At 40.5% G+C, this 12,109-nt stretch overlaps 2 protein-coding genes across 2 annotated transcripts; one reads left to right on the forward strand and one right to left on the reverse strand.

Annotated features, from left to right (window-relative positions):
- Positions 1-744: 744 nt before the first annotated feature.
- Positions 745-9,426, reverse strand: helq (helicase, POLQ like). Its single transcript, XM_074691124.1, has 19 exons — positions 9,171-9,426; positions 8,773-8,994; positions 7,809-8,451; positions 7,407-7,585; positions 6,251-6,451; positions 6,107-6,179; positions 5,912-6,009; positions 5,720-5,818; positions 5,411-5,556; positions 5,097-5,336; positions 4,864-5,005; positions 4,471-4,575; positions 4,195-4,396; positions 3,937-4,094; positions 3,752-3,850; positions 2,751-2,924; positions 2,555-2,668; positions 1,500-1,634; positions 745-1,417 (listed from the first exon to the last, which is right to left on the reverse strand). The coding sequence occupies exons 2-19, from the start codon at positions 8,947-8,949 to the stop codon at positions 1,316-1,318; spliced, it is 3,087 nt and encodes a 1,028-aa protein (XP_074547225.1). The 5' UTR covers positions 8,950-8,994; positions 9,171-9,426; the 3' UTR covers positions 745-1,315.
- A 393-nt stretch (positions 9,427-9,819) lies between these two features.
- mrps18c (mitochondrial ribosomal protein S18C) lies at positions 9,820-11,878 on the forward strand. The gene is made up of 6 exons (XM_074690706.1): positions 9,820-10,085; positions 10,238-10,287; positions 10,380-10,463; positions 11,440-11,497; positions 11,581-11,640; positions 11,735-11,878. The coding sequence occupies exons 1-6, from the start codon at positions 10,025-10,027 to the stop codon at positions 11,809-11,811; spliced, it is 390 nt and encodes a 129-aa protein (XP_074546807.1). The 5' UTR covers positions 9,820-10,024; the 3' UTR covers positions 11,812-11,878.
- Positions 11,879-12,109: the final 231 nt, after the last annotated feature.

Raw genomic sequence — 12,109 nt, forward strand, 5'->3', positions numbered from 1 at the left:
CCCTGTGGAAAAAACAATACCTCAAATCTTTTTGCTGACCTTGATCTGAAAAAGTCTGGGCTAAGAGGTCATCCTTCAACAGAAATGTCTCATATATGACAAGGAATACGATTTGAAGAATGAAGCTAAATGTAAAGGAAAAGGGTCTAAAAATAAATAAATAGATAAATAAATAAAGGTACATTGTAATGAGAATAAATGCCATAATCTAATTAAAAAAAAATCACACTGCAAAAAGATTTTAAGTTGTAACTAAATAAGAAAATGTGGCAATGGAAAGAGATTCAAAGTCATTATGTAACAAGAAGAAAGTTGAAAAGGTTCAAAATGAAAGTTGTTATATTATTACAGTGGGCTATTGGGGACGTGGATCATTGCATGAAGTTAAATATAACAGCTGAGGATGAAGCTTAGTTACTGACTTACAAACAAGCATCCTGTTATCTTCGAGTGTCTATCAGAGACTTGGTTAATTTCACAATTCTGAATCCTGATACTAGTGACCCCGCAGAACTGATGAGCTAAAAGAGTTCATTTTAAATTTTGTTTATGTTTAAGGATAACTCAAAAAATGTCTGCTCTTCAGCTCTGTCCTTTCAAGATAAAATACACGTTCTTCTGCATGCTACATTTTGAACTGATTCAGTGTTAATTTAAAAAGCACAATTTGAAAAAAGAAACTTTTGCTTTCGCTAAATGACAGAGTTCAAGTTCAAAGCAGCACATAGTAATGGAGTCAGGCAGAGGGTGAATAAACTTTATTTCTTTCCAGCAGTGGATCTTTAATTTATGTTGAGGGTTGACCCAGAAACAGTCTCATAGATGACATGATTTATTAAAGTCGCAGAGGAAACACAGAGGAGAGCCTGAACCTGTGTGTGTGTTGTGATGTGAGGACAGAGAGCATCTGGGTCCAGTTAAAGTCTCATAAATCCAGGGTTTATTTCATATTATTGAGGCATCCTTACTCTTAGCTCAGATCACATAAACGTCCATGTGTAGGCTAAAATCTGCTGTCTTTCAGAGTTTTTATTCATTTTTTGTTTGAACAAAATATTTTAAAATGCGAGGGCTTCTTCTGTTTCCAGCATCCTCTTCCTCTCATACACATGCACTGATAAAACTTTCCTTTGTAGATGTGAGCACAATGCTCAGTCTGATCCGAGCATCGTGACCAGAGCCAAGCAGAGAAAGATAACATCTGATGAAGCAGTGAGTCTTGATTGCATTACATTACTTTAATAACAGGTCTCAAAGAATAAAACGCTCAAATGCGCACCAAGAGAATAAAACTCCTCTGTGATAAATAATAGTCTTAATATAATTCAAGGTCTGGGGGTTTAGGCAGGTCTGAAGGCAGCATCAGCAGGTCGTCCACCTCCTCCTGCAGAGCCGCAGCTTTTTCACTCAGCAGCATCTGAAACACACACAGAGTAGTTAATCCTGTTAGAAAACACTCTGTGGAATGATTAACAGGATCAACAGTAGCTGAGACTCACCTTCGCAGAGGCTATGATCTGATTGGCCTGTTTCTTGAAGAGGTTTTCTATCGATTTGCAGAGAACAGACGGGTCGGCGTTAGCCAGGTGAGTCAGCGTTTTATAGCCGGCGTTATAGAGCTGCTTCGCTCGAAACTGGAGGGAGAGAACAAAACACAACAGACAGTGAGAGGACTGTTTAAGGGGTGGGCCTCAAACACCAAGGTCTACCCAAAGCTTCACCTGAAAGGTCTCCAAAGGACTGGCCAGTCAGAGGGTAGGGGGATTCTTAAAAACACAGCAGCTAAAACAAAGTGTTTCAGAGTTAAAACTATTTTGTAAACAACTGCTTCTTTATTTTTTAACTAAATCTCCAGACTTTTATTCTGAAAAGGCTTCAGAGCTAAGGATAAAGAAAAAGTGAATGGTAGCTATCTTTCTGTGTGTCAACTTGACTTTTTAGCTTCTCCTGCCCCTCTTATACAAGTCACTGCTGCCCCCTTGAGGACAATGAAGTCTCTGCTGAACTCTGTCTTCATGTCTGATAAAGCTGGGCACCATCACTAGCTTTAATGCTGTGATTATATTAGCAGATAGAGCAAGACTCTTCTCACACTCCACAGAATTCTTCTTTGTGTGTAAAAATGCTAAACCAAAAGAAAAATAAACAAATTCATGTTGATTTAAGGAGTTAAATTGGAGTGAAGGGGAAAAGTCTTATTTCAGCAGTTTTAAACATTTCAAATGGAGTAAATAACTGTAAAGAGTAAGATTCTCTGATGTGTTTGATTATTGAGTTACTATAAAGCAAAAAACAAGGAGGAAATTTATTCTGATTGAAAATTTGTAAGATTTTCTCCTTTTCTACGACTCTTCTGTGAGTAAATAAAGAGTTTTCAGGTTTTCTTGAGCTCTATGTGAAATCAATGAAACTCTGATGTGTTCGGTTTCTACCATAGAGTTTGGTAGTTGTGTGAATAAAGGGTAAAAAAAAAAAAAGGTTTACTTCTTTCTAACATGTCCTGTGTGTCCTGTGTTGAATAAAATTATAAGCATGGATCATATAATAAACTGACCTCCATGACCCCGGACACCTCCATCAGAGGGATGAGTTCAGCTCGCACGCAATAACTTAGCCTCTTGGTCAGCTCGCTGAGCAGAGCTCTGAACGGCCACAGCTCCTCCAGCTCCTGATTACAAATACACAGATCAGATCAGAGATAAAACACAGAGGAGGAAGAGGAGGAAGAGCAGGACCGGCTGAGGCGTTACCTCAGTGAAGTGCAGCACGCAGGAGCAGAAAGCCGAGGAAGAGCTGAGCAGAGTTTGGATGAATCCTCGGCTAAGCTGGAAACGCTCGGCCACGCTCCACAGGTTGGTCTCCTTCAGGAGGGAGAAGAGGACCAGAGCCAGGTACATCCTGCTCACCACCTCCATGTCCAGACTCTGACAGCGCAACACACACACATACACAAATAGACACATACACACAACAAAACCTCATTTGTTTGACATATCAAATAGCCTGCCTGAGGTTCATAAACTAATCCTTGATGGCTCAAAGTGAGTCCACTTGGAGTTCTTGTTTGCCTCCCTGACAGGCTAAGACTGTTCCTTTAAGTGTCTGACAACATAACAAAAAGGATCCAAACTGTACAGAGGCCCAAAAGAGAATCTGAGGATTGAATGATCACTAAATGTTTTATCAATCCAAACTACTGTTAAAAGAAATGAAAAAAAATGTCTATAGATATTCTAAGGTTAAGTAAATATTTTTGAGTTTTACAAAATGTTCATTTTCTATAACATGTACTTTTTTGTAGTGAAATGCCATTTACACTTTTTCTAATTTGATCTAAATTTTTCTGTTTTTTTAGAACATTTTTTTTATTGCATAATTTTTTGTTTGCAAATCTGTGTTGTTTTTTAGGGGGGGCTATGCGTTTTTTTGCCTTTAAAATATTTATAGTATCTCAGACATTGTGGAATTATTTTGGTATTTACCAAAATGTTTATGCATATCCTTTCTTGAATTTATTTTTCATTTTATTAGAAACACACTGTTTTATAAATAAATTTTGCTTTCCTGTGAAAAAATGTTTGGTGTGTTTCATCTTCAAATAATTTTCTCTTTTTTTCCGAGTATAGTAAATTACTTTTCCATTTCCTGGGATATTTCCTATTTCTGTTTTTGCATATACAGAGACCTGAAGGAGGTGCAGATTTCCGGGTTGAATGTATTTCCTGTTATAGATAAAAATATGATTGTTTACCTTCTTCACGCTCTGTCCTGCTGCTTTCCTGGCCACAAAACTCTCAGGCACTCCGACAGCTGCAGACATTTTCTGCTCCGATGGGGACAGTAGGGTGAACTGTGGCAGAAACACTCCTTTCATTATCAATCATCACTCCCATCATCATCATCACTCCACTTAAACACACCTGACTGGATCTGTACCTGTCTAAAGTAGATCCTCCAGTCGGGTTTGCACTGTGAGACCATATCATATGGGGTCACCAGGTAGACCAGGTGCAGGTAACTGTTGAGTAGCAGACCCTCCAGACCTTTAGAGAGGTCTCTGTAGAGGACATCACTGTACGTCAGATCAACAGAGCCTGAAGGGGGCGACACACAGACAGATTTTACATTAAGAGATGGTTTCCAAAAGTTAAGGAGCTCAATGTGTGAGTGATTAAATGAGTGAGTCAGTGTCACCTTTAAATGTAGCCCTTCCCAGCCTGGTGACCTGCAGACTTAGACCGTCTGGGGACTCGACGATGAGGTTTTTCTCCTTCAGGATGTCAATACACTGCTGCACCTCCTCCCACAGAGTCCTCTTCACACACAACTGCTCCTGCTGCACATGGAGCAGAGTCCCACGCAGGAAGTCATTCACCTGGCTGCAGGATGAGGTGATCTGAGGCACCGAAACATAGCTCTGGTTAATCCACTGACTCAAACAGCGTAAGGTTCCTTGTTTTAGAGACCTACATTCAATCCAACTAGCGACAGGATGAGACTGAGGAGGCCTTTTCCATCCTCATGCATCAGGTTACTGAAACACTTCTCCATCGGGGCGCAGACCAGAGTTTTAGCCTGAAAGGAACACAAAATATTCACTTTAATACAAGCAACTTAAATAATAATGAATATGTAAGCTGAAATTCAATGCAAGATTTACTAAAAGGATCAAAAAGTCTGGAATGTAAAGCCAAGGGGCATTTAGAAATCAAAACACAGCTCAGTGTTTGGATACTTTACAAGAGGACCAAAGTTTGGTCTGTAGCCTCTGAAAGGTGACGAGTTTTATTGCTCTGATTTTTTTAGAAGCGGTGAACTTATTCACTGTTTGTGGGTAAATAAAAAAGCAATAAATGAAGTTACCATGTTTCTGTCTTTCTCCTGCAGGATGAGGATGCTCTCCCCAAAGGTATCGATCCCTGCTCGCCCTGCGCGGCCCACCATCTGTTTGTACTGACTCCTCTTCAGGAAGTCTGTGGCCACGTATGGCGAGCGCAGAATTACTCTGAGGAAGGAAAACAGCATCAAACACTTCATTAATAAAACGTACACCTGTATGGAAACATGTCTCTTAATCTTCTAGAGGAGTGTGTTACCTTCGTGCAGGCAGGTTGATGCCTGCAGCTAGCGTGGAGGTGCAGGCGAGGAGGCAGAGCACGCCGTTGGAGTATGCCTCCTCCACCAGCTTCCTCTCCTCTGAGGTCAGCCCACTGTGATGATATGCTAAACCGTACGGCACTGTCTTCCTGAGCACTGGGCACAGCGCGCCGTTCCCGCTGTCCCTCAGCTGCTGCAGGAGGAGCGACTTCTCCTCCTGTCGGTGCTGCAAGAAGTCCCTGAGAGAGAAAAAGAATCAGAGATCTGCAAAGAGACTGAGAGGATGGATGTTAAGACAGACAGACTGACTCACTCCCTCAGATATTTGCAGATCATCCCTGCTACATTCTCACAGTTCTTCTTGGTGGGACAGAAAACCAGGCAGGAATGAGCTGGGATGACCTCAGTGACCAGAGCAATGATGTGATCAGGGTCCATTTTCTGCATCCCACTCGAGTACTGAGGAAAGATTTAAGATTATCAGAGTCAAAAATGTCTTAAAAGCTTTTTAGCAAACAATTCAGTGATATTTCTTCGACATGATGAAAGGGAGAGGAAGGGGATCAGATCAGAGGTGCAATGAACACATCTACTTTGCCATCTAGGGTTAAAACAGGCTCACCTTAAAGTTCAGAGGTCGGCACAAGCTGAAACATTCCTCCTCCTTTGGGTTCACGTTGTAAATTGAGTCATTCAGTTTGACGTACTCCTTCAGCTCGACCTGAACACACCACAGATCACCTTTATCCACTCAGCTAAACCTCAGATACAGAGGATTCCTCTGTGAAGGATGGTAAAGTTTGACTCCACTCACAGGTCTGAAGTCGTTGGTGTAATTCTCAGCCTTCAGAAACGTCTGCAGGTCTTTAATGTTCCCCAGGGTGGCGCTCATCCCGATGATCTGAGTCCTTTCTGGAAAAGAAAGAGGCTGTATGCTGTATGTTGGAGGACAGAGGAGGGGAATCGAAGGAGCCTAACAGTAGTTAAGACCTGTCTCAGGGATACTTACTGCTTGTGTAGAGAACTTTAGCCAGAGTCATTTCAATAATCGCTCCCCTGCTGCCGTCGCCCAGCATGTGAAGCTGTTAATTCAAGACACTTTAATGAGACTCTCACAGTCCAATCAGAAACATGAATAGAGCAGAGCCTGTACCTCATCGACCACCACCAGACCCAGGTTCTCCATCCTGTTCATCTCTATCAGAGAGTTCACCAGGCTGTGAGACTTCTCTATCGTGGCAATGTAGAGCGACGTCTTATCTCGTCTCTTCACCGGAGGAAACTTTCCTTTACTGCCAGCATACTCCTCCACCATGAAGTCCAGCTCCAAGCCAAAGCTCGCCAGCCCCCGCACCTGTAAAACAACAAATTACAATGAGGTTCCTTCACCAGAATCTTCTCGAGATGAGTAGTAGATCGTCTTCAGGATGATGAACACGATCTACTACTCAATCAAACACCAGCTCATGTTGAGAGTAGAGTAAAGCGTCTTCCTGAGCTCCAACACAAGAGCTGTCAAAAACTTTAAGGTTAAGAAGTAATACAAGCGGAAGCTTCTGAAACTTGTGCTTCAGGTTACAAACGGTGTCCCACAGGACTCAATCCTCAGTTTGCTTCCAGTCATAGTGAAAAATAACAATACTGCAGAGACAGTTTTCTTTATTTAAGAGGTTACTGTTGTTAAATATAAGAATCCTTCTGGTCCCTCATTGTGTTTTCTTCCCCCTGTTTCAGTCCATTAAGTCTTAATTGCCTCTTTCCCCATGTTTCTCATGCTTCTAGTTTGCTTTTTAGATCATTGGTTGAGCTTAGGATTGTACATTAGTTTACATGTATTTTAGTATTTGTTATCAAACCTTTTTATTTAACTCATCATTTTGCATCCTCTTTGATTTTAGTTGCTTTTAGGTTCAACAGTAATGTTCTTTTTATGCAAATGACTCTCTCCTTATCAGGTTTTTATTTCCAAGTATGAATTAAATATATATTTAAATTAATAGGAATCTAGCACCAAAAAAAGATAAAACCTTATTTTGGCAGATGCAATCATTCTTAAATCAAGCACATGTTACATACATGAAGAAAGCACAAAACTTTTATTTCTAAAGGGACATCATGTCCCTTCTGTAAAATGAATAGTTTGTTTGAATACCTGGTACAAATCAGTGGCCACAATGGTGATTTCAGATCTCTTCTCTTGCCTAGCTTTGTTCTTACAGCAACTTAAGCCCTTTTCATGCATCTTCCTTAGACTGCTTTCTGTATCTAGTCTTTTTTATTTCTATTTGGTTTCTTTGCAATGAGCTTACCTTCTCCTGAACCAGTGAGATGTAGGGTAAGATGAACAGACAGTCTTTCTTCCTGCACAGCAGCTCTCTGAGGATCAGGATCTCTGCCACAAGGGTTTTTCCTCCACTGGTTGGCAAAGAGTAGATCAGGTTCTTCCTCTGTTGAACGCAGTCCAGATTCAGACATGTCTGCTGCCAGTCTGAGGACAGAAATGTATACAGTAATGTAAAATAATTATACACTGAAGTTAGTGACACTCAAAGACGTGGGCTGATATTTGGAGAAAGAAAAGACAAGTCTTTTTTAAGTTAAATGTTGAAAATTAAAGATCCTGTAGCATTTCAGCTTTAAAAGTGACATCAATGTCTCAGTAAATATTGTGATTTTGCTTTAAATCTGTTCTAAAGGCAATGATGCATCACCATATAAAGTCTGGATCCCTCTCAGTTTGTACATCAGGTCTTTGACTTTGGAGGGGAGTCCGAAGAAAGGTCCAAGGTCGGTGATCTGAGAAGAGACGGTCTCCATGGCCTGCATAGCGACACTGATCTCCTCAGAGACCACAGCCTCTTTCAACACAGCAGTTCGAGAAACACTGGAGGGAGTGGCAGCGTTACAAAGCATTGTCTTCTTCAGCTGGTCAGCCACACTCCTCCTTGCCACCCTCTTTGATTTATTATCCTCACTACTCTCAGAGTTCCTGTCTGTGTCTCTAGAAGGTGTAGAGGTTTTCTCTCCATTCTGCAGTCTGCTCCTCTTCACACTTTCCTTCATCTGTTCCTGAAACAGAAGCTGGCTGGGTGGTAAGTCCTCGAAGGGTTCATCACCGAGCCCATCCAGGATGGAGTCTGAGAGGACGTCCACTGAGGACTGTTTTTGCGCGATTGTTTCTTTAGTTGGTCGCAGACCGGGGAAGTCCGGCTGATCAACAGCATTGTTTTGAGCTGATGGGAGGACGTCTCGCTGCCTCTCCTTCTGCTCTGCATCATCCAGCTTTGCAAGGAGAGAGCTGTCCTCCAGGATGCTGTCATAGTCCCCAAATAGGTCCTCACTGTCGCTGCAGAACTGAGGAAGAAAACACACAGTCATGTTCGCCTGTGATGCAGTGAAGCTATTGCACCACAGCTGCTTTTTTTCATTTGCAAAATAAGATAGCATGTGTACACATGATTAAATTATGTTCCTTCAACTTATTATTTCTGTGCACAGTGTAAACAAATACTTCTAAGGACTTGTAGAAAACCTTTAAGGCATCTCTGGGGACTAAACTCAGATAAACAAATTTTAAATGAAACAGGAAACAACCTCAAGTCATGCAAGTACTGTATTAATAGTCATGTAGAGTATCTCTGCTCTTCTCAGCTCTAATATAGTAGTAAGGCAAACCTCCAAAGCTTGTTTCTCCTCCATGCTGCTGCAGATCCTGCTGCCGGTGGGACATAGCTGAGGACAGGGATCCCCTCTTCCCTTACTGAGAGGTATCAGGGGAGTCTTCAGAGCATCCCTCGTCCTCTTCCTGGAGGAAACTCTTTTCACCTTCAGCTCTAGCCTCCCAGAACTCATCACTATGCAGGTTCAGCTGTCTGCTCCATGTCATTGAGGGTCAGTCTGTGTAAACATGCACATACAAACAGACAGTCAATGGAGAGGGTCCGTTAGCTCACAGAACATCCCGAGACTGACACGGAAAACACTAAGTATGGACAGAGAAGCAGCTGCTACGTAGTGATTCTATTAAAATTTCAGCTCATTGTTGATGAGAGCAAATAACTAATGTTTCTTACTTGATTATTTAAGTTGGTGTGACGTTACTCCCGGCAGTTGTTCGTGCTATTAGTTCCTTTTGTTGGCTACTCACACGTACAAATACAAATAACATTTAATTTAACCTAATAAGGTGCGGGTGCCCATAATACGTTTATTCGAATTAATTAAAAGATATATATATATATTAAAAAAAAGAAACTCTATTATTGAAGTCGGACGATATTTCAAAGAGCATCACGTTTAAATTTTTCTACGTCATTGACCTAAAGGAGGAATTTCCGCTTCCGGTTGAATGGTCACTAATTGACAAGTTATAACCTATAACCTATGGTTATAACTAACTCTTTATTTACACTTTATTTTAGATGTATACAGTTTTAACGTTCTGGACCCAAATTCAACGATAAACTGATAGACAGACCATGATAAATAGTATTACCAGATTAAAAATGATCGCCTGTGTCTTGTAATTAACAGCGTTCAAACAGCGAATTTAAATACTTAAGATGATTTTACTTTATTTTATGAGACGTATGTTTTATATCAAAACGTTCTGATTGCTTTGATAATCTCAAATTTTGAGGTGAATGTAAAGAAATGTGCGGACGTTTTCCTTTTCGGGTGTATATCTTGTCTTCTAAACTCTTTGGAACGAGTCACACCGAAAACACTCCGAAGATTCGCTATCACACCAGAATCTTTAAATTATTATATGGACTCAATAAAGTGACTTAACATATGGAGGAGATATTTGTAACATCTGATTTGTAATTTACCATCACGTTAAAAACAGTGCTTTGAAAAGCAGCGAGCGGAACCAATCCTCCTCACCTAAAACGTCCTTGTCCACAACATCCGGTGTCAGGTCAACATGTTGTCTCTCAGAGGGCTAGAGCGACTAAAGCCGGTTATAAACCCACTGTTAAACACAGGTAAGTGTTTACAAACCTCTATTCAAATGCATTGTTGGTGTTTTCAACCGTCCAGTCAATTAAAGAGCTGCTTCCGAGTTTCTTTCTCACACATAATGCCGCTGATGCTAACGTTAGCCTGAGAGCTAATGCGGGGTTCCCTGTTTCTGCAGGTCTAAGGAGTCTGACAGTTAGCTCTAATGAGCTCCAAGGAAAAGACGAGGTAGTATTTACTTAAACTAACTGACCTAAGACCAATCTGTGTGTAATTGTTTGTATAATTATGTGAATTAAATGTGTTTCATGTTACTGTAGTTGGTTAAAATGGAGAACCCGTATAAAGAGCCTCAGAAAGGATGCATCCTGTGCAGCGTGACGGTGGACTACAGGAACGTCCAGGTGAGTTTGATAATAACATAATAATATATATATTGCGCTTTTTAAGAAACCGGAGACACTTTACAATTGTTAAAATCAATACAAGTTAGGAACACAAGTCAAATAGAACAACAGTACCATCACAAATTGACAACTTACTTCAAAAGTGAGTTTTTAACAGACATGTTGAGGCTTCAGAGCAGCTAATAGAAGTAGGGAATGAGTTCCAGAGGGTGATGGCTGCTCTGGAGAAAGCTCTGTTTCCCCAGGTTTAATAATCTCAAATAGTGTGATGTTCATGTTAGAACTCTGTGTACATTTCATACCTCTGTATTGGTTCTTCACATTTTCCTTCGGGTTAAATAGTCATGTAAAAAAAAAAAATAATTCTAGCTTGCAGTATTATATTGTTCTATTGTATTGTATTTAATGTGTTTTATCGTTATGTTTGCACTATACACTTTCTTGTTGCTGCTGGAACTCTGTAAATTTCCCCAATTGTGAAACAAATGAAAGAATTTATTATTAATACCATTTTCTATATCTTTTTGAAGATTTTGGGGGGCTTTTCATGCCTTTAATGAGATTTGAGAGAACAGTGGTGTGAGCAGGATAGGGGTCATGAGTGGGGAGTGACAGGCCACAGGCTGGACTCAGACCCAGGCCACCTGCTTGAGGGTGAACCTTAATGGGGCGCAACCTGGACCGCTAGGCCTTCTGCATCTCTATTATATTGTCTCAAATTTCTTGTTTAATTGCATCCATTTGTTTCTTTTATTATAATTACCACACTTTTATTGATATGTACAACTCCATTTTCAAATCCATCAGGACATCAGTATTGTTTTTTAACTTTCTCAGACTCAGAGCAGGTCCTTAACTTTATGCAGTGTTAGAAAATTTTATAAGATATAAACAAACGTTCTTAATTAGTTGCTGTTTTACCTGCAAAATCAATAATTACATTTACATTAACTTTTTATCTGTATTTTTCCAGCTTCTGTCCCAGTTTGTCTCTCCTTACACAGGCAGAATTTATGGCCGACACATCACAGGTGAGCTGCTGAAGCCAAAGCCGTCTCAGTCCTCTTCCTGTTTGCTCTCTGGGTTCATGTTCTCCCTTTGTTTTGTCTGATAGGCTTATGTGGCAGAAAACAAAAGGAGATCTCCAAAGCTATAAAGAAATCTCAAGCCATGGGTAAGCGTTCTGACACATAGTCACAAGTGATGCTTCTCCTAAAGTGTGGTTGATTTACAAGTGATATATGATTGTGATGGTTTTATTTATTCAGGTTTCATGTCAGTGACCCACAAACATCCTCAGTTTGTGAAGGACCCGAACATCTGCAACATCAAGCAACTCACTTAGATTTTCTGTGTGTATGTGTGTGTTTCCTGTTGATATATTTGTTTATTAAAGTCTGTCACCCCTGAATCACCAGTTAGTTTTTCTCCTGTTTTTTTTTTTTGTTTTTTTTTGTTTTTTTTTTACCTTTATAGTAAACTACATGGTAAGAATCAGGGACCCAGAGTCTGAAGGGAGTGTGGAGAGGCTCGGGATCCAAGTTGCATTAAAGTCCATAGAAAAGTCTCCACAGTCAGTGATGGTTTGGGGGGCCATGTCATCTGCTGCTGTTGGTCCACTGGGTTTTCTGGAGTCAAGAGTC

This window comes from Halichoeres trimaculatus, unplaced genomic scaffold (assembly GCF_033239565.1).
Source record: "Halichoeres trimaculatus isolate MK-OKI-2021-1 unplaced genomic scaffold, fHalTri1.1 fHalTri1_scaffold_16, whole genome shotgun sequence".
In the NCBI taxonomy this organism is placed as follows: domain Eukaryota; kingdom Metazoa; phylum Chordata; class Actinopteri; order Labriformes; family Labridae; genus Halichoeres; species Halichoeres trimaculatus.

Coding starts and splice junctions, on each gene's coding strand:
- helq (XM_074691124.1), bottom strand. CDS start 8,949: ATGAGTTCTGGGAGGCTAGAGCTGAAGGTGAAAAGAGTTTCCTCCAGG. Junction 2,669..2,750: donor GCGTGCTGCACTTCACTGAG/GTAACGCCTCAG, acceptor ATTTGTAATCAG/GAGCTGGAGGAGCTGTGGCC. Junction 1,635..2,554: donor AGGTGTCCGGGGTCATGGAG/GTCAGTTTATTA, acceptor CTCTCCCTCCAG/TTTCGAGCGAAGCAGCTCTA.
- mrps18c (XM_074690706.1), top strand. CDS start 10,025: ATGTTGTCTCTCAGAGGGCTAGAGCGACTAAAGCCGGTTATAAACCCA. Junction 11,498..11,580: donor TTATGGCCGACACATCACAG/GTGAGCTGCTGA, acceptor TTTGTCTGATAG/GCTTATGTGGCAGAAAACAA. Junction 11,641..11,734: donor AAAGAAATCTCAAGCCATGG/GTAAGCGTTCTG, acceptor TTATTTATTCAG/GTTTCATGTCAGTGACCCAC.